This window comes from Chlorocebus sabaeus, chromosome 25, assembly GCF_047675955.1.
Source record: "Chlorocebus sabaeus isolate Y175 chromosome 25, mChlSab1.0.hap1, whole genome shotgun sequence".
Taxonomy (NCBI): Eukaryota; Metazoa; Chordata; class Mammalia; order Primates; family Cercopithecidae; genus Chlorocebus; species Chlorocebus sabaeus.
The window spans coordinates 28,628,179-28,645,912 of NC_132928.1; the positions used below are offsets into that span (position 1 = coordinate 28,628,179).

The following is a 17,734-nucleotide window of genomic DNA, read 5'->3' on the forward strand; positions in this document are numbered from 1 at the left end:
TGAACCCGGGAGGTGGAGCTTGCAGTGAGCTGAGATCCGGCCACTGCACTCCAGCCTGGGCGACAGAGTGAGACTACGTCTCAAAAAAAAAAAGAGAGAAAGAATAAATGAATGACAGAAAAAACTACGGACCAAGTATCTCCCATGAAAAAAATCCTCAACCAAATGACACAAAAGTCCTCAACAAAATATTAGCAAATCAAATCCAGCAATATGTTAAAAAGATAAAACATCACAACCAAATAGGGTGTATCCTGGGAATGCAAGGCTGGCTCCACAGTCAAAAATGTAATTTATTATATTAAGAGCATACAAAAGAAAAACCACACAATTATCTCAATAGGTATAGTAAAAACATTTGTGATAATCTCCATTTGTGGTAAATACTTGCAACAAACTAGAAATAGAAGGAAATTTTCTTCACCTGATAAAGGACATCTAACATCAACAACAACAAAACCCTACCATCTAACATCATAGTTAATGGTGAAAGACTGAAAGCTTTTCCTCTAAGATTGGGAATAAAGCAAAGATGTCCATTCTCATCACCCATACTCAGCATTGTACTAGGAGTCCTAGCCAGTGTGATAAAGCAAGAAAAAGAAATACAAATTTGGAAGACAAAGAAACACTATAAACCGCCTCTATTTACAGATGATATGATGGCTTATGTAGAAAATCCCAGTGAATCTGTTAAAAAGCTCCAAGAACTAATAAGTGAAACCTCACTTATTGCAGGATATAAGGTCAATGAAGGTCAATATACAAAAATTGATATTATTCATATATAGCAGTAATAAACAACTAAAATTTTTTAAAATTATGTATGTACCATTTACAATTGCACAAAAATACTTAGGTATAAAACTAACAAAATATTTGCAAGATTTGTGTGCTGAAAAATACAAAAGATTGATGAAAGAAATTAAAGACCTAAATAAATGAAGAGATACACTGTGTTCATGAACCAGAAACTCAATATTGTGAAGATGTCAATTCTCATTTTACTTTCTATAGATGCAACATAATCCCAATAAAAATACCACCAGAATACTTTTAAAGAAATAAATATTCTATATAAATTATAAAATTTATATGGAAAAGCAGGCCAGGTGCGGTGACTCATGCCTGTAATCCCAGCACTTTGGGAGGCCAAGTCGGGCAGATCACGAGATCAGGAGTTTGAGACCAGCCTGGCCAACATAGTGAAACCCCATCTTCACTAAAAACACAAAAATTAGCCAGATATGGTGGCACGCACCTGTAGTCCCAGCTACTTGGGAGGCTGAAGTGAGAGAATCACTTGAACCCGGGAGGTGGAGATTGCAGTGAGCCAAGACCATGCCATTGCTCTCCAGCCTGGGTGACAGAGTGAGATTCTGTCTCAAAAAAAAAAAAAAAAAATGTATATGGAAAAGCAAAGAAAATAAAATAACCAAAACAATTTTGAGAAAGAGTTATAGGCCAGGTACAACAGCTCACACCTGTAATCCCAGCACTTGGGCTGAGGCAGGAGAATCATTTGAGCTCAGGAGTTTGAGACCAGCCAGGCAACATGGAGAGACCCCATTTCTACCAAAAAAAAAAAAAAAAGGCTGGGTGAGGTGACTTGTGCCTGTGGTTCCAGCTACTCAGGAGGCAGAAGTGAGAGGATTGCTTCAGCCCAAAAGATCAAGGCTGCAGTGAGCTGTGATTGCACCACTGCACTCCAGCCTGGATGACAGTGAGACTCTGTCTCAAAAACAAAACAAAACAAAACAAAACAAAACAATAGTAATAAAATTGAAGAACTTATCCTACCTGATTTAATACTTAATATAAAACTACATTAGGCTGGGCGCCGTGGCTCACACCTGTAATCCCAGCACTTTGGGAGGCTGAGGTGGGTGGATCACCTGAGGTCAGGAGTTCAAGACCAGCCTGGCCAACATGGTGAAACTCTGTCTCTACTAAAAATACTAAAAATTAGCTGGGCATGGTGGTGGGCGCCTGTAATCCTAATTACTCAGGAGGCTGAGGCAGGAGAATCCCTCGAACCAGGAGGCAGAGGTTGCAGTGAGCCGAGATGGCGCCACTTCACTCCAGCCTGGGTAACAGAGTGAGATTCTATCTCAAATAAATAAATAAATAAAACTACACTATTAGAGACAGTATGGTATTGATGAAAGAATTGACATATAGCTCAATGGACCAGAAGATAGCCCATAATTAGAGGCACATGAATATTGTCAATTGATTTTTTATTTTTATTTTTATTTTTTTGAGACAGGGTCTTGCTGTGTCACCCAGGCTGGAGTGCAGTGGCGCAATCTTGGCTCACTGCAACCTCCACCTCCCTGGTTCAAGTGATTCTCATGCCTCAGCCTCCCAAGTAGCTGGGATAACAGATGCAAACAACCATTCCCAGCTAATTTTTGTATTTTTAGGAGAGATGGGGTTTTGCCATGTTGGCCAGACTGGTCTCAAACTCCTGACCTCAAGTGATCCTCCCACCTTGGCCTCCAAAAGTGCTGGGATTACAGGTGTGAGCCACCATGCCCAACCATCAATTGATTTTTGATAAAGGTGCAAAGACACTTCAGTGGAGAAATGATAATCTCTGCAACAAATGGTGCTGGAAAAATTAGACTTCTATATGCAACAAACTGAACCTAGTCCCATTCCTCATGCTTTCTAAAAAGTTAAGTAAAAGTGAAATATAAATATAAAACACAAAAGTTAAAACTTCTGGAAGAAAACATGGAAAGAAATACCTGTGACCCTAAATATGATCCATAAGAAACAAAACACTGGATTTCATCAAATTAAAAACGTTTGAACTCTTAAGAGAATGAAAAGACAATCCACAAAATGGGAGATATACATGAAAATCGTATATCTGATAAAAGACTTGTATACAGAATATATTAAGAACTCTCAAACTCACCAATAAGAAAACAACTCAACTGAAATGGGTAAAAGACTTGGATACTTGATTAAAGAAGATATGTGAATGGCAAAGAAAGACATGAAACGATGCCCATCATCATTAGTTGCAACTGAATTAGGGAAATGCAAATTAAAGCCACAATGAGAGGCTACCACACGCTTGTTAGAACAGCTATATATATGTGTGTGTGTGTGTGTGTGTGTGTGTGTGTGTGTAAAACTTTTTTTTTTTGAGACAGTGTCTCACTGTATCTCCCAGGCTGGAGTACAGTGGCACGATCTCGGCTCATTGCAACCTCTGCCTCCCAGGTTCAAGTGATTCTCCCGCCTCAGCCTCCTGAGTAACTGGGATTACAGGCCCCCGCCACCACGCCCAGCTAATTTTTGTATTTTTAGTAGAGACGGGCTTTCACCATGTTGGCCAGGATGGTCTCGAACTCCTGACCCTAGATGATCCACCCGCCTCAGCCTCCCAAAGTGCTGAAATTACAGGCGTGAGCCACTGTGCCCAGCCGTGACTTTTTTTTTTTTTTTGAGACAAAGTTTCCCTCTTGTTGCCCAGGCTGGAGTGCAATGGCGCGATCTCGGATCGCTGCAACTTCTTCCTCGCAAATTCAAGCGGATTCTCTTGACTCAGCCTCCTAAACAGCTGGGATTACAGGCACCCGCCACCACGCCCAGCTAATTTTTTGTATTTTTAGTAGAGATGGGGTTTCACCATGTTGGCCAGGCTAGTCTCGAACTCCTGACTCCCAGGTGATCTGCCCACCTGGGCCTCCCAAAGTGCTGGGATTACAGAAGTGAGCCACTGTGCCCGTCCTGAATATGTTTTAAGAAGAAGCAAATAGACTACTGGGGGCATGTACTTATGGGATCGAAAGTCACCTACTTTTGTGACTGATCTTCAATTTTCAATAGTGTCAGGATAACTTCATCAGTGTAGTACTGGGACAGCAAATACAGGATCTTCTTAATGGTCTTTTGGGCTGTGGTTTCTGTAATGCTGTTCATGTGGTAGTAAATGTACTGGATGATTTCTGGCACCTGAAATGAGGGAAAAGGAGGTTATTTCCAGATACTCGACAGCAGCTCACCAGCATCCACATAACTAGGCACCCACTTCACCTGTAGGGCTGCACATAATGCATACACAGCATGTCCAGACCAAAAAAGTCACCGTCCCACCGCACTCTGCTCTAGTCAGGCCACACCCTCAGGACTGTGGACTGTCTTGGACCCTATGGGGCCTGAAGCAACCCCATGTTGGATGCTAATCCACCATATTGACTTTTTTTTTTTTTTTTTTTTGAGACAGAGTCTTGCTCTGTCGCCCATGCAGCTGGAGGGCAGTGGCGAGATCTCAGCTCACTGCAACCTCCACCTCCCAGGTTTTATCATGCCTCAACCTCCCAAGTAGCTGGGATTACAAGTGCACACCACCACTCCCAGCTGATTTTTTGTATTTTTATTAGAGACAGGGTTTTACCATGTTGCCCAGGCTGGTCTCGAACTCCTGGGCTCAAGCAGTCCACCTGCCTCGGCCTCCCAAAGTGCTAGGGTCACGGGCATAAGCCACAGCGCCTGGCCCAGCATATTGACTTCTTTTTTGTTGTTGTTGTTTTATTTTTCCCTTTTCTTTTCGTTTTGGCCACCATATTGACTTCTGATTAATCTTTGTTCCCAGAATACCCTAAGATTTCTACTTTATCTTTTTTTTTTTTTTTTTGAGACAGAGTCTCACTCTATCACCAGGCTGGAGTGTAGTAGTGCCATCTCAGCTCACTGCAGCCTCCACCTCCTGAGTTCAAGCAATTCTCCTCCTTCAACCTCCCGAGTAGCTGGGACTATAGGCGCTCACCACCACGCCCAGCTAATTTTTGTATTTGTAGTAGAGATGGGGTTTCACTATGTTGGCCAGGATGGTCTCCATCACTTGACCTCCTGATCCGCCCACCTGGGCCTCCCAAAGCGCTGGGATTACAGGCATGATCCCCCACACCGGCCTTACTTTATCTATTGTTATCGTAAATCCTGTCCTTAGGTCAAAACAACCCTTATCATAAATCCTGCCCTTAGGGCAGATTTGCATAGCATTCTTGCTTTTTCCTGAGGGGTTGATTTTAATTGTCCTACACATTCCTTCTCTAAGGTATATTTGCTTGTTTGTTTCTTAGAGACAAGGTAGTGGCATGTTCATAGCTCACTGCAGCCTTGAAGTCCTGGGCTCCAGTGCTTCTCCCACCTCAGCCTCCCAGTAGCTGGGACTAGAGGCATACCCACCATGTCTGACTCCTATTGTATAGAAGCCCTGGGACATGGCAGTTGATGGCTGGGGGGTCGACCCTCTCCTCTTGCAGACTCCTGGGACATGGCTTCCATTATGTTTTGCTTTGTTTTGCTCTAGATGGAGTCTCGCTTGGTTGCCCAGGCTGGAGTGCAGTGACGCAATCTCAGCTCACTGTAACCTCCATTCCCTAGGTTCAAGCAATTCTCCTGCCTCAGCCTCCCAAGTAGCTGGGACTACAGGCACACGCCACCATGCCCGGCTAATTTTTGTATCTTTAGTAGAGATGGGGTTTTGTCATGTTGGTCAGGCTGGTCTCAAACTCCTGACCTCAGCTGATCCACCTCCCTCAGTCTCCCAAAGTGCTGGGATAACAGGTGTGAGTAACCACGCCCGCTCTTTTTTTTTTTTTTTTTTTTGAGTCAGTCTCCTTCTGCCTCCCAGGCTGGAGTACAGTGGTGTGATCTGGGCTCACAGAAATCTCCACCTCCCTGGTTCAAGTGATTCTCCTGCCTCCGCCTCCAGAGTAGCTGGGATTACTGCTGCACATCACCACGCTCAGATAATTTTTTTTTTTTTTTTTGGTATTTTTAGTAAAGGCAGGGTTTCACCGTGTTGGCCAGGCTGGTCTTGAGTTCCTGGCCTCAAGTGATCCACTCACCTCGGCCCCACAAAGTGCTGGAATTACAGGCGTAAGCCACTGCGCCCATTATGGCTTGTTTTTAAGTCAGTATTAAATGTTTCTTTCTCAGAAACTGGATTCATCAACCTCTTTCTTTGACCTCTCAGCTTCCTTGGATTTTAAGGGTAGCTTTATACACACCTGCCCACCACGGAACAACCCCGACATTTTAAGAGGGACAAAATAGAGAGCAGCCAGGGGAGACCAGAACCATGTCTGGAAACCATGCATGAAGAATGAAGGAAGAATCTGAGGATGAGTAACTTAGAGACAGGAAGGCAGAGGGCATAGGATTGCTGCCTCCAAGTGGCCTCAAGACTATCAGGGAGGGAGGGAAGAGTCAGTCCTTGCTGTTTACTGGCCATGTGGGGTGGAGGCAGTAGGTGGTGGTCCGCATGAACTCTAAAGTCACACTCTCTGGATGTGAATTTCACCTCCTCACTTACTAACTGTGTGACCTTGGGAAAGCTTTTCATCCTCTCTGCGCTCCATTTCCTCACACAAAATATGAGGACGATTTTACCTACGTCAACAGTTCTGAGTTAATGCATCTGAATTGGTTGGAACAGTGTCTGTCACCTAATAACTGGTGACGAAACTTCAGTAATTAAGGCTCATAGCCTCTTTGAGCCTTTTCTCATTTTGTTTTTCTTTTGAGACAGGGTCTAGCTCTGTTGTCCCAGCTGGGGTGCAGTCACACAATTATAGCTCCTTGCAGCCTCCATCCCCTGGGTTCAAGAGATCCTCTCAACCCAACCTCCCTAGTGGGACTCAAGTGGGCACCACCATGCACAACTAACGCTTTTGATTTTTAGTAAAAATGAGGTCTCACTATATTGCCCAGGCAATATATTGGTCTTGAACTCCTAAACTCAAGAGGTCCTCCTTCCTGGGCCTCCTAAAGTGCTGGGATTACAGGTGTGAGTCACTGCACCTGGCCTTCTCATTTATAAAGAGCACAACCATTATGGAAAATTCCAACATGATGGAGGTTACTCAAAAAACTAAAAGTAAAACTACCAATACCACTTATGGGTATACAGTCAAAGGAAATGAAACCAGTGTCTGGAAGAGATAACTGCACTCCCCTGTTCACTGCAGAATCTTTTGTAATAGCCATGATAGGGAAAGAACCTAAGCTTCCAACGACAGATAAATGGATAAAGAAAATGTGGCATATACACAATGGAATGCTATTCACCCTTAAAAATGAAGGAAACCCTGTCATTTGTAACAATATACGTGAACCTGGAGGACATTATGAAAAACAAAACAAGCCAGGTATAGCAAAACAAATATTGGGTGATCTCAGATATGGAATCTAAAAATGTCAAACTCATGGAAGCAGAGAGTAGAACAGTGGTTACCAGGGGCTGGAGGTGAGGAGGACTGGGGAGATACTGGTCAAAGGATACAAAATTTCATTTAAACAGGAGAAATAAGTTCAGATCTATTGTACAACACGATGACTATTCTATACTTGAAATTTGCTAAGCCAGTAGGTTTTCAACTTTCTCACTACCAACAAAAAAGTATGTGAGTTAATTGACATGTTAACTAGCTTGGTTTAACTATTCCACAATGCATACATATTTCAAAATATCATGTTGTATGCCATAAATATATATCCTTTTTGTAAATTAAAATTTTTTAAAATAAAGTAGTTTACAAATACAAATGAGCTATGGTTTAAGGTAGTGAGCACCTCAAGATTGCTTTCAGCACCATCTGGCTGACCAGTAGTCTGGGGTGCTCTCAAAGAGATTACAAGCATTGTGCTTGCTTCACAGATACTAAAATTGGAATAATACAGAGAAGATTAGCATGGCCCCTGCGCAAGGATGACATGTAAATTTGTGAAGCATTACATACAAAATAGATTTAAAACCTTCAAAAGAGATTACAAGCATCAAGTGGGGAGTTAGAGTAGTTGATCTTTGGGGTCCCCTTCAACTTATCAGTGGTCTGTTCTGAGGCATTCAATCAAAAGGCAATCCAGGCCAGAGAAGTGGAAAGTGTAAGATCCCGGAACTGCTCATAGAACCTATTGTGGAGAGGTCATAAGTGAGTTAGAGAAGTGGGTTAGGCCCTTAAAATAAGAGGGCCTCCATCAGTCCATAAGATCTTTTAAAATACTATAATAAAAAGGACGCTAAACTGTGCTATCTTAATTTTTTTATTAATGTTTTTAAGAGATGGGGTCTTGCTATGTTGCCCAGGCTGGTTTCAAACTCCTAGGCTCAAGTGATCCTCCCACCTCAGCCTCCCAAAGTGCTAGGATTACAGCTGTAAGCCACTGCGCCCAGCCTTATGCTGTCTTAATTTTACTGAGAACCAATCCTAGCTCTCATAAAGGAGTCTCTGTACTTCATCTCTATGTTAGTGTGTCATAAGTTTGTGTATGTGTGTGTGTATATATATGTATATATTTATATACACACACACGCCCCTGAATTATCCCTCCTGAAGAAAGAAGAAGGCACCTATAGATCTAACATATCAAATACTGTCTGGAAGCAGGAAGAAAGACTGAGGTCTCTCCTGGTCCTAGCAGCCCCCAGTAGTCTGCTATAGCTTTGACTCAATTCTTTCCATCCTGTTGGAGATAGAGGCCAGATGGTCAACACTTCCCAAAGAAGAGTCTTTTCCACAATCACAAACTATTCCTCATTTAGCCTTTTATCTCATGGGTTGAAGCATGTGATTCTTTAAACTCAAACTGGTAGGAGATACAACAAGACCCAAAACAGAACAGAAAGAAAGAATCCTTAAATTGACCTTGAACCATTAGGTCCCCCAGAGCTGCTACCTTCCCGATCTCTGGAATCGTATACTTCAGGATCATCTTTAACATCTTGGAAGCTGCAGAGATGTCATGCCTGCTGGTGTTGGTCATGGCCTCCATGCTCACTATGATCATATCTGCTCTCTCCTCAGGGGTCAGGTATTTCTTGAAGAACTGAAGAAAGAAGAACAGCTGTCTCCACAATGCCAGCATCCCAACTTGGGTCTGCCCCAAAGCCTCTGGCCTCCAAAGAGACCAATCAACCAGGGGCCAGTGGAGGCAGTCCCTGACCAGCATCTGGCTATTCTATGGTGTGAAACAAGCTTCAGAGTGCCACCAGCTCTGAAATCTCCAGGAAGGAGCAATGGTCCAGACAGCTTGACACAGAGGACAATGCAAAAGGCATTTCTACTTCTATTTGGAATGCAAGCAAATGAGTCCATTGGAAATGAGTTCTGATGTTTAGTGAGCTTGCAGCATTCCAAAGCAAGTAGGACTGCTATTATGTACAGCAGACATGTCTCATATCTCTGAGCCTGCACCTGCATATCCACATGAAGCTCATTCACTCAAACAATATTGAGGCTCAGCTCTGTGCCTGGTCCTATTGCTGGGAGCTCAGGAAAACTGCAACTAAGACATACAATGCCTTTACCCTCAAGGAATTTACCATCAAGCCAGGGCAAGTAAACAGGCAGTTACAGTGCAATGTGAGTGATACAGTTTGGTTGTATTCCCACCCAAATCTCATCTTGAACTATAGTTCCCATAATCCCCATGTGTCAGGGTGGTTACCCTCATGCTGTTCTCGTGATAGTGAGTGAGATCTCACAAGATCTGATGGTTTTATAAGGGGCTTTTTCTCCTTTGCTCAGCACTTCTCCTTCTTACTGCCATGTGAAGAAGGATGTGTTTGTTTCCCCTACCGCCATGATTCAGACCCAAGGAAAAAGAAGGACAGAGTTCCAGGGAGAGGGAACAGAATATGCAAAGGCCTGGAGTGGAAGGAAGTTCAGCCTAACTACTGTGTCCTGCAAGGGAGACCTGGGCCAAGTGGAAAAGGGAGACTGAGACAAGATGAGGCAGGACGGTTACAGCAGCGACCAGATCATGAAGGGTCTTGTGGGTCAAGTGAACAAGTTTGGACTTTAGAATGAGGACAGTGGAGAGTCAGTGCAAAGTCTGAAGGGGAATAATACATCTCAGCAATTGCATTTTAGAAATGCAGTTCTCTGACTGTAGCATAGAAAATGATGTGACAAGAAGCATAGTTGGAAACAGGATGATCAGTAAGGGGCTGCTGGAGTGACCCAGGCAAGAGATTCTGGGGGCCCCATAGTGGGGCTGGAGCAGAGTGGACAAATTCAAGAGCTATCCAGGAGGCAGAATGAACAAACCTGGTGTGAATTGGATGTGGAGAGTGAGGGAGAGGAAAGAGCAAGGGATGACTCCTGGATTTCTGACTGGAGTGATTTGAGTTGATTGAGCCTGGAGACACCATATCTAAGACAACCAATATCTCTCTCTTTTTTTTTTTTTTTTTTTTTTTTTTTGAGATGGAGTCTCGCTCTGTCACCCAGGCTGGAGTGCAGTGGCGCGATCTCGGCTCACTGCAAGCTCTGCCTCCCAGGTTCACGCCATTCTCCTGCCTCAGTCTCCTGAGTAGCTGGGACTACAGGTGCACGCCACCACGTCCAGCTAATTTTCTTTCTATTTTTAATGGAGACGGGGTTTCACCGTGTTAGCCAGGATGGTCTCGATCTCCTGACCTCGTGATCCACCTGCCTCAGTCTCCCAAAGTGCTGGGATTACAGGCATGAGCCACAGCGCCTGGCTAAGACAACCAATACATCTTTACTGAATAAAAAAAATTAGGGCTAGGCTACAAATAAGGTACAAGGGCACAATCTGTGGGAGGAGAATAGGGTTAACTATACTTCTTTTAAAGAACTATTTTGGCCAGGCGCAGTGGCTCACGCCTGTAATCCTAGCACTTTGGGAGGCCAAGGCGGGTGGATCACCTGAAGTCAGGAGTTTGAGACCAGCCTGGCCAACATGGTGAAACTCCATCTCTACTAAAAAATACAAAAATTAGCTGGGTGTGGTGGCATGAGCCTGTAATCCCAGCTACTCAGGAGGCTGAGGCTAGAGAATCACTGGAACCCAGGAGTCAGAGTTGCAGTAAGCTGAGATCGCGCCACTCCAGTCTGGGCAACAGAGGAAGACTCTATTAAAAAAAGAAAAAAAAAAAAGAACTCTCTCAGTGACTTCAAGCCTCAGTCAACTCAAGTGCAGTTAGGGAATGAGTCTTACCCCTCCAGCCTGCTATCCATGAGACCTTGAGCTTTGGAGACACTCCTCTGGGTGAAGGATTACTCCTCTGTGGCCCCACCCAGGCCCTCTACAATCTCCCCACCCCAGCTCTCCTTATTCCCTGTCATGGCTCCCCATCTGGACATTTAATGCACTGTGGAGAGTGATGGTTACCAGTGTTAGATCCTGCAGGCTGGCAAGCCATGCTCCATGGAAATGCTTCTGCAAATCCTTCAGAATAGTCTCTGTCTTCTGTTTCACACCTTCAATCCAAAAACAACAATTAAGGGGCAGGGCCTTAACAGGGAAATAGGAACACACCCTTCTTTATTTCCCCTCCAAACCTCAGAGAAGATCAACAGAGTGAAATGGGTGAAATAACATTTGCTCAACAGAGTGGGAAGAGTTCCCCAGCACCAGGGCAATGGGTGGAGGGAGAATGCGGCTGCGGACTCAGTCTGGTCCTTGCAGCTCTTCCTGCGCTGTGCCAGAATGTGGACTGTTCTACCCGTGGGTGCTGAGCAAATGCCCTCGTAAGAAGTATGCCCTGTTGAACCATGAGAAGTAAGTTTCTGAAGCTCCTTTTAGGGATATTTGCAAATCCTCCTGGCACCTCTGTAAGTGTATATGACTGTTTGTATTTTTTTTGTTTTCCTCGAGCAAAGAGGGGCTCAAACTGGGACTCCCAAATTTGTTCCCTGAGAAAAGATGTTCATTTTCCCAGTCTTAGGCCTAGCAGTAAGACTGAGACCACTGGGAAATATTGAGTATCCAAGTTGATTCCATAGGTGGCTGCAAGCCTAGCTCCCCTTTTCCCTGAGAATCTCTTAGAATCTCTTACAAGAGGGCATTGCATCAGCAATGGGGTTGGAGCTCATCCAGATAAAATTTCCAGATCTACTTGTAACGAGGATCCCTCATCTTGGGGCATCATAGCATATTTACTCTGCCCTCGTGAGAAGGAGCTGCCCTTCATCGTGCGCCTGACACAAAGTGGGCATTCAATGAGCAGTGCTTATGTGCTCCTGTTATTCATGGGCTCTCATGGCTGCAGCCCAGTGGCTACCCAGGCTCATGTTGCTTACTTCTCTGAAGCACAAGGATTTTGAACAGGTAATGCAATGCCTCCGATGCCTCTTTGCTGATCTCGTGGTTGCAGTCCATGCAGAAGAGGCCGAAGATGCTCATCAGTTTCCCACTCATTGAGAATTCCTCCATGTGCTGCTCCAAAGAGGAAACTGGTTAACTCCCCATCACCCGAAAAGGAGCTTCCCCATACTGCGGCCACCATCCTTCTCCAACCTCCCCACCCCTCCACACCACTGAATCATTTGCCTGCATGTATCCCCTCACCACACCAGCTCCACACTCTTTCCTTGGCCAAGAAAAACCTTTCAAAGCAGCACCCAGGGAAATAGGGCAGCCAGATCCCCGAAACATGTTAGCCAGTGGGAAGTTGTGGACCCAACTCAGCTGTTTAGGCCAAGGTCCCCCAGCAAGGCTGAGATGTGTCCAGCCAGTTGGAACTCACTTGGCCAAGGGCAGACCAAGCAAACAAGTCAAACCTCTTACCCCATAGGAACAGAAAAGTCACTAATGCAAAAAAAGAGGGACACTCTGACCACCCACCTCCCAGTAACCCCCTGCAGAGCCATAGGCTCTCAGGTACCCCATGTGCAGAGAAGCAGGGCCTGCTAAGTCAGCCTTTCCCCGACTCCAAGCACTCACTGACAGTTCCGGGAAATTGCAAATAAACCTCAGCAGCCGGGAAATAGTGCCCAAGGCCCGCATCTGTTCGTGCACTTTGTCTGACAGTGATGACCAAGGTAAGATGATCTAGAAAAGGAGTAAAGAGACCTTGTGAACACCTTCTGTGGGAGTGCTGCTCCCTTCCTTCTCTTGATTCCACATCCCTGACTGCTAAAAAGACAAAAAGGAGGGACTTGTGGCAGGCCCCCATGAACTTGTCAAAGCAAAGATGTGTTTAAGAGTCACTGGGGCTATACAAAAAATTAGCTGGGCATGGTGGTGGGCGCCTGTGGTCCCAGCTACTCAGGAGACTGAGGCAGCAGAATGGCTCGAACCCAGGAGGCGGAGGTTGCAATAAGCTAAGATCACACCTTTGCACTCCAGCCTGGGTGACAGAGCAAGGCTCTGTCTCAAAAAAAAAAAAAAAAAAAAAAATGTCTCTGGGGTTTCACCTGCTACCTTCTGGGTCTCTTCTGAGAGGAATGTTTAAAGACAGCGCTGTGCCTTAGATGTAGAATTACAAAGCAGTGGGTAAGCAGGAATGGGATAAGGTGGGGAGATGGGGCTCTCTTGGTGGCATATCCATGCAAACCCCTACCTGCTAGGCCAGCGGAAGGGGTAAAGTGGTCTCTGAAGGATGAGATTCAGAGCCATTAATTTCTGGAGGCTAATAATAATAGTGACACAGGTAAGTATTCTGAATAGAATAACCCACTCTATCCTCCCAGCAACCCTATAAGTGTTATTATTACTACACTAGGTTGAGATCCCACCAGGGAAAAGAGGCCTGTGTCCTGCTTGCTACAAACTTTTGGGAAAGTGTGTCCTGTATCACAGCTGCTGGACAGGTGTCCTTCAGGGTAGCCTTTCTCCCAGAGCACTGAACCCCATCATGGACAGCCATGTGCCAAAAAAAGAAAAATGAACTACAATGTATACCTGACCGTCCAATACAAAAGTTAATTCAGAATTGACCACAGACTTAAAATCTAGAATGATAAGATTCTAGAAGAAAATGAGAAAATATGTAAGGAAGGCAAAAATTCCTAAATAATATAAACAAAATATAACCATAAAAAATAATAATAATTTGGAATTCATCAAAATGAAAAACTACCTGCTCTTCAAAAGATACTGTTAAGAGTGGCCGGGGATGGGCGTCGTGGCTCACACCTATAATTCCAGCACTTCGGGTGGCTGAGGTAAGTGGGTCACCTGAGGGCAGGAGTTCAACACGATGTGGGCATTCAATGAATGCCCGGCCAATATGGTGAAATTCTGTCTCTGCTAAAAATATAAAAATTAGCCAGGCATGGTGGCACACACCTGTAATCCCTGTTATTTGGGAGGCTGAGGCAGGAGAATTGCTTGAACCGGGGAGGCAGAAGTTTAGTGAGCTGAGATCGTGCCACTGCACTCCAGCCTGGGTGACAGAGTGAGCCTCTGTCTCAAAAAAAAAAAAAAAAAAAAAAGACACTGTATAAAGTCAGGCCACAAAATGGGAGAAAATGTCTGCAAATCACATATCTGGCAAAAGATTTATATCCAGAATATACAAAGAGCTCTCAAGGCTGGGCGTGGTGGTTCATACACTTGTAATCCCAGCCCTTTGGGAGGCCAAGGCAGAAGGACTGCTTGCACCCAGGAGCTCGAGACCAGTATGGGCAACACAGGGAGACCGTAGCTCTACATAAGGTTTTTTTTTTTTTTTTTTTTTTTTTGAGACAGAGTCTCACTCTGTCACCCAGGCTGGAGTACAGTGGCATGATCTTGGCTTACTGCAAACTTCTCCCCCCAGGTTCAAGAGATTCTCCTGCCTCAGTCACCTCAGTAGCTGGGATTACAGGCATATGCCACCACACCTGGCTAATTTTTGTATTTTTAGTAGAGATGGGGTTCTGCCACGTTGTCCAGGCTGGTCTCGAACTTCTGACCTCAAGTGATCTGCCCACCTCAGCCTCTCAAAGTACTGGGACTGCAGGTGTGAGCCACTGTGCCTGCCCACAACATTCAAAAATTAGTGGAGCATGGTGGCGCACACCTATGGTCCTAGCTACTCAGGAGGCTGAAGTGGGAAGGTTCTCGGGGAGGTTCGAGGCTGCAGCGAGTAGTGATGGTGTCAATGCTCTCCAGCCTGGGCAATAGAGTGAGACGCTATCTCGAATAAAAGAAAATAAAATAAAGAAACTTCAAACCTCCAAATAAGAAAACAACCCAATAAAAAAATGGGCAAAAGACTTAAAACAGACGCTTCTTCAAAGCAGATATGTAGATGGCAAACAAGTCTATGAAAAGGTGCTCAACATTAGTCACTAGGAAATGCAAGTTAAAACCACAAAGAGATGCCACTACACATCTATAAGAATGACTAAAAGGAAACACTAACAATACCACATGCTGGCAGGGATGCAGAGCAACTGGGACTCTTACACATTGCTAGTGGGAATGGAAAATGGCCTCTTGGGAAAACACTTTGGAAGTATCCCCCCCTCCTTTTTTTTTTTGAGATGGAGTTTCACTCTCGTTGCCCAGGCTGGGAGTGCGATGGTGTGATCTCGGCTCACAGCAACTTCCACCTCCTAGGTTCCAGCGATTCTCCTGCCTCAGCCTCCTAAATAACTGGGATTACAGGCATGTGCCACCACGCCCGGCTAATTTTGTATTTTTAGTAGAGATGGGGTTTCTCCATGTTGGTCAGGCTGGTCTCAAACTCCCGACCTCAGGTGATCCGCCCTCCTCTGCCTCCCAAAGTGCTGGGATTACAGGCGGGAGCCACTGCGCTCAGCTGGGAAGTATTTTATAAAGTCAAACATCCACATGCCATACAACACAGCAGTCCCACTCCAAGAGATTTACCCAATTGAAATTAAAACCTATGTTCATACAAAAGCCTGCACACAAAGATTTATAGCAGCTTTATTTGTGATCATCCCAATCCAGAAACAACCCCAAAGTTCCTCAACTGGAAAATTAATGCACAAACTGTGATCTATCTACTAAATTAAAAAATAAAAAGAAATGAAGTACTGATACACATAACAACACGAATAAACCTCAAATGCATTATGCTAAATGAAAGAAGACAGACTCCAGAGACTGTCTACTGGATAATGCTACCTAGATGTCTTTTTTTTTTTTTTTTTTGAGACAAAGTCTCCCTCTATTACCCAGGCTAGAGTGCAGTGGCATTGTCACAGCTCACTGCAGCCTCGACCTCCTAGGCTCAGGTGATCCTCCCACCTTAGCCTCCCAAGTAGCTGGAACCACAGGTACACAACACCATGCCCGGATAATTTTTTTATTATTTGTAGAGATGGGGGGTCTCACTGTTGCCCAGGCTGGTCTTGATCTCCTGGGCTCAAGTGACCTTCCCAAAGTGCTGGAATTACAGGCATGAGCCACTATACTCAGCCTTAGGTAACATTTTAATTATTTTATTTATTTTTGAGACAGGGTCTCGCTTTGTTCCCCAGGCTGGAGTACTCGGCCTTAGACAACATTTTAATTATCTTATTTAATTAATTATTTATTTATTTTTGAGACAGGGTCTAGTTTTGTTGCCCAGGCTGGAGTGTGGTATTACAATCACAGCTCACTGCAGTCTCAACCTCTAGGCTTCAGGCGATCCCCTCACCTCAGCCTCCCAAGTAGCTGAGACAACAGGCACACACCACATGCCCAGATAATATTTTTTGTAATTTCTAGTAGAGATGGGATCTCATATGTTGCCTAGGCTGGTCTCAAACTCCTCGGCTTAGGTGATCCCCCTATCTTGCCCTCCCGAAGTGCTGGGACTACAGCACCTAGATGACATTGCACCTAGAGGACATTTTAGAAAAGGCAAAACTATAGGGACAGGAAACAAATCAGCCACTGCCAGGGATGGGGAATGGGGAAGGGGTTGACCATAGAGTCATGGGGGAATTGGGGGGTGATAGAACTGCTCTATAGCTTGATAGTGGCTGTAGTTACAGGACTGCATGCATTTGTCAAAACCCACAGATCTATACACTAAAAGCTGAATTATACTATATGTAAATTATACCTTAATTTAAAAACAGAAAAAAAGAAGACAAAAGAAAAAGGAGGGCCCTTAAGAAAACCATATAGCCCTTAAATTCAACCTTTCTGATCCAGCTCTGCAAAGTCAAATGTGAAATAAATGATGTCGTATTATGCCATCATGTCCTTTTGTAGGAAAAATACGTCTAAAATATACACACTTGACTGAGAATTACCTCAAAGTAGCAAAAATAAATTTTGTTACACATAAAAATAACTTATTTTTATACTTTTAATTTTATGTATCAAGGTAAATTGATTTCTCCACTATTTTATACAAAATGTTGGAACCTGTTTCAGGTGGTGCTTTTGCAGGGCTCCATTTATCTTTGGATAATGAGAACCCCAGTAATGCATCTCTTGAAGACTCTACGCTGACCAGGACCAAAGTTTTGCATCTCTGTTTCCCACAGACTCCAAGAACAACAGAACATTTGTTCTTACATTTATAGCAAGGTTGCCTAAAAAGCACAAAAATCCTTCTCAACAAACATACCAGAGACGGTACATTCCAAAAGAACTATGTCACTCATCCAAATGTGGACAAATTTCCCTCTAGCTAAAGTCTTTGTCAAAGTCTTTTTTGGGTTTTGGGGCAGTTTTTTTGAGACAGAGTTTCACTCTTGTTGCCCAGGCTGGAGTGCAATGGCGTGATCTCAGCTCACTGCAACTTCCGCCTCCCGGGTTCAAGCGATTTTCCTGCCTCAGCCTCCCGAGTAGCTGGGATTACAGGTGCCTACCACCTTGACCAGCTAATTTTTTTGTATTTTTAGTGGAGACAGAGTTTCACCATGTTGGCCAGGCTGATCACAAACTCCTGACCTCAAGTGATCCACCCGCCTCGGCCTCCCAAAGTGCTGGGATTACAGGCGTAAGCCACCATGCCTGGCCTTGCCAAGGTCTTTTTTAAAGATGCCTGGGCAATCTTGTC

The 17,734-nt window shown here is 44.4% G+C and overlaps 1 protein-coding gene and 1 non-coding gene across 2 annotated transcripts in view; one reads left to right on the forward strand and one right to left on the reverse strand.

The window, feature by feature from the left end:
- The window catches only part of LOC103230343 (maestro heat-like repeat-containing protein family member 7), a 38,163-nt gene extending 25,965 nt beyond the window's left edge, over positions 1-12,198 (reverse strand). The window contains exons 1-4 of the mRNA XM_037985759.2: positions 12,078-12,198; positions 11,167-11,255; positions 8,704-8,853; positions 3,818-3,972 (exon numbers count right to left, since the gene is read on the reverse strand). Coding sequence (XP_037841687.2) covers positions 3,818-3,972; positions 8,704-8,853; positions 11,167-11,255; positions 12,078-12,195 — 512 coding nt within the window. The 5' untranslated portion in view covers positions 12,196-12,198. The remainder of the gene's footprint in view (positions 1-3,817; positions 3,973-8,703; positions 8,854-11,166; positions 11,256-12,077) is intronic.
- Positions 7,668-7,770, forward strand: LOC119619798 (U6 spliceosomal RNA). Its single transcript, XR_005236255.1, has one exon. It is a non-coding gene; the product is annotated as a U6 spliceosomal RNA (small nuclear RNA).
- Positions 12,199-17,734: the final 5,536 nt, after the last annotated feature.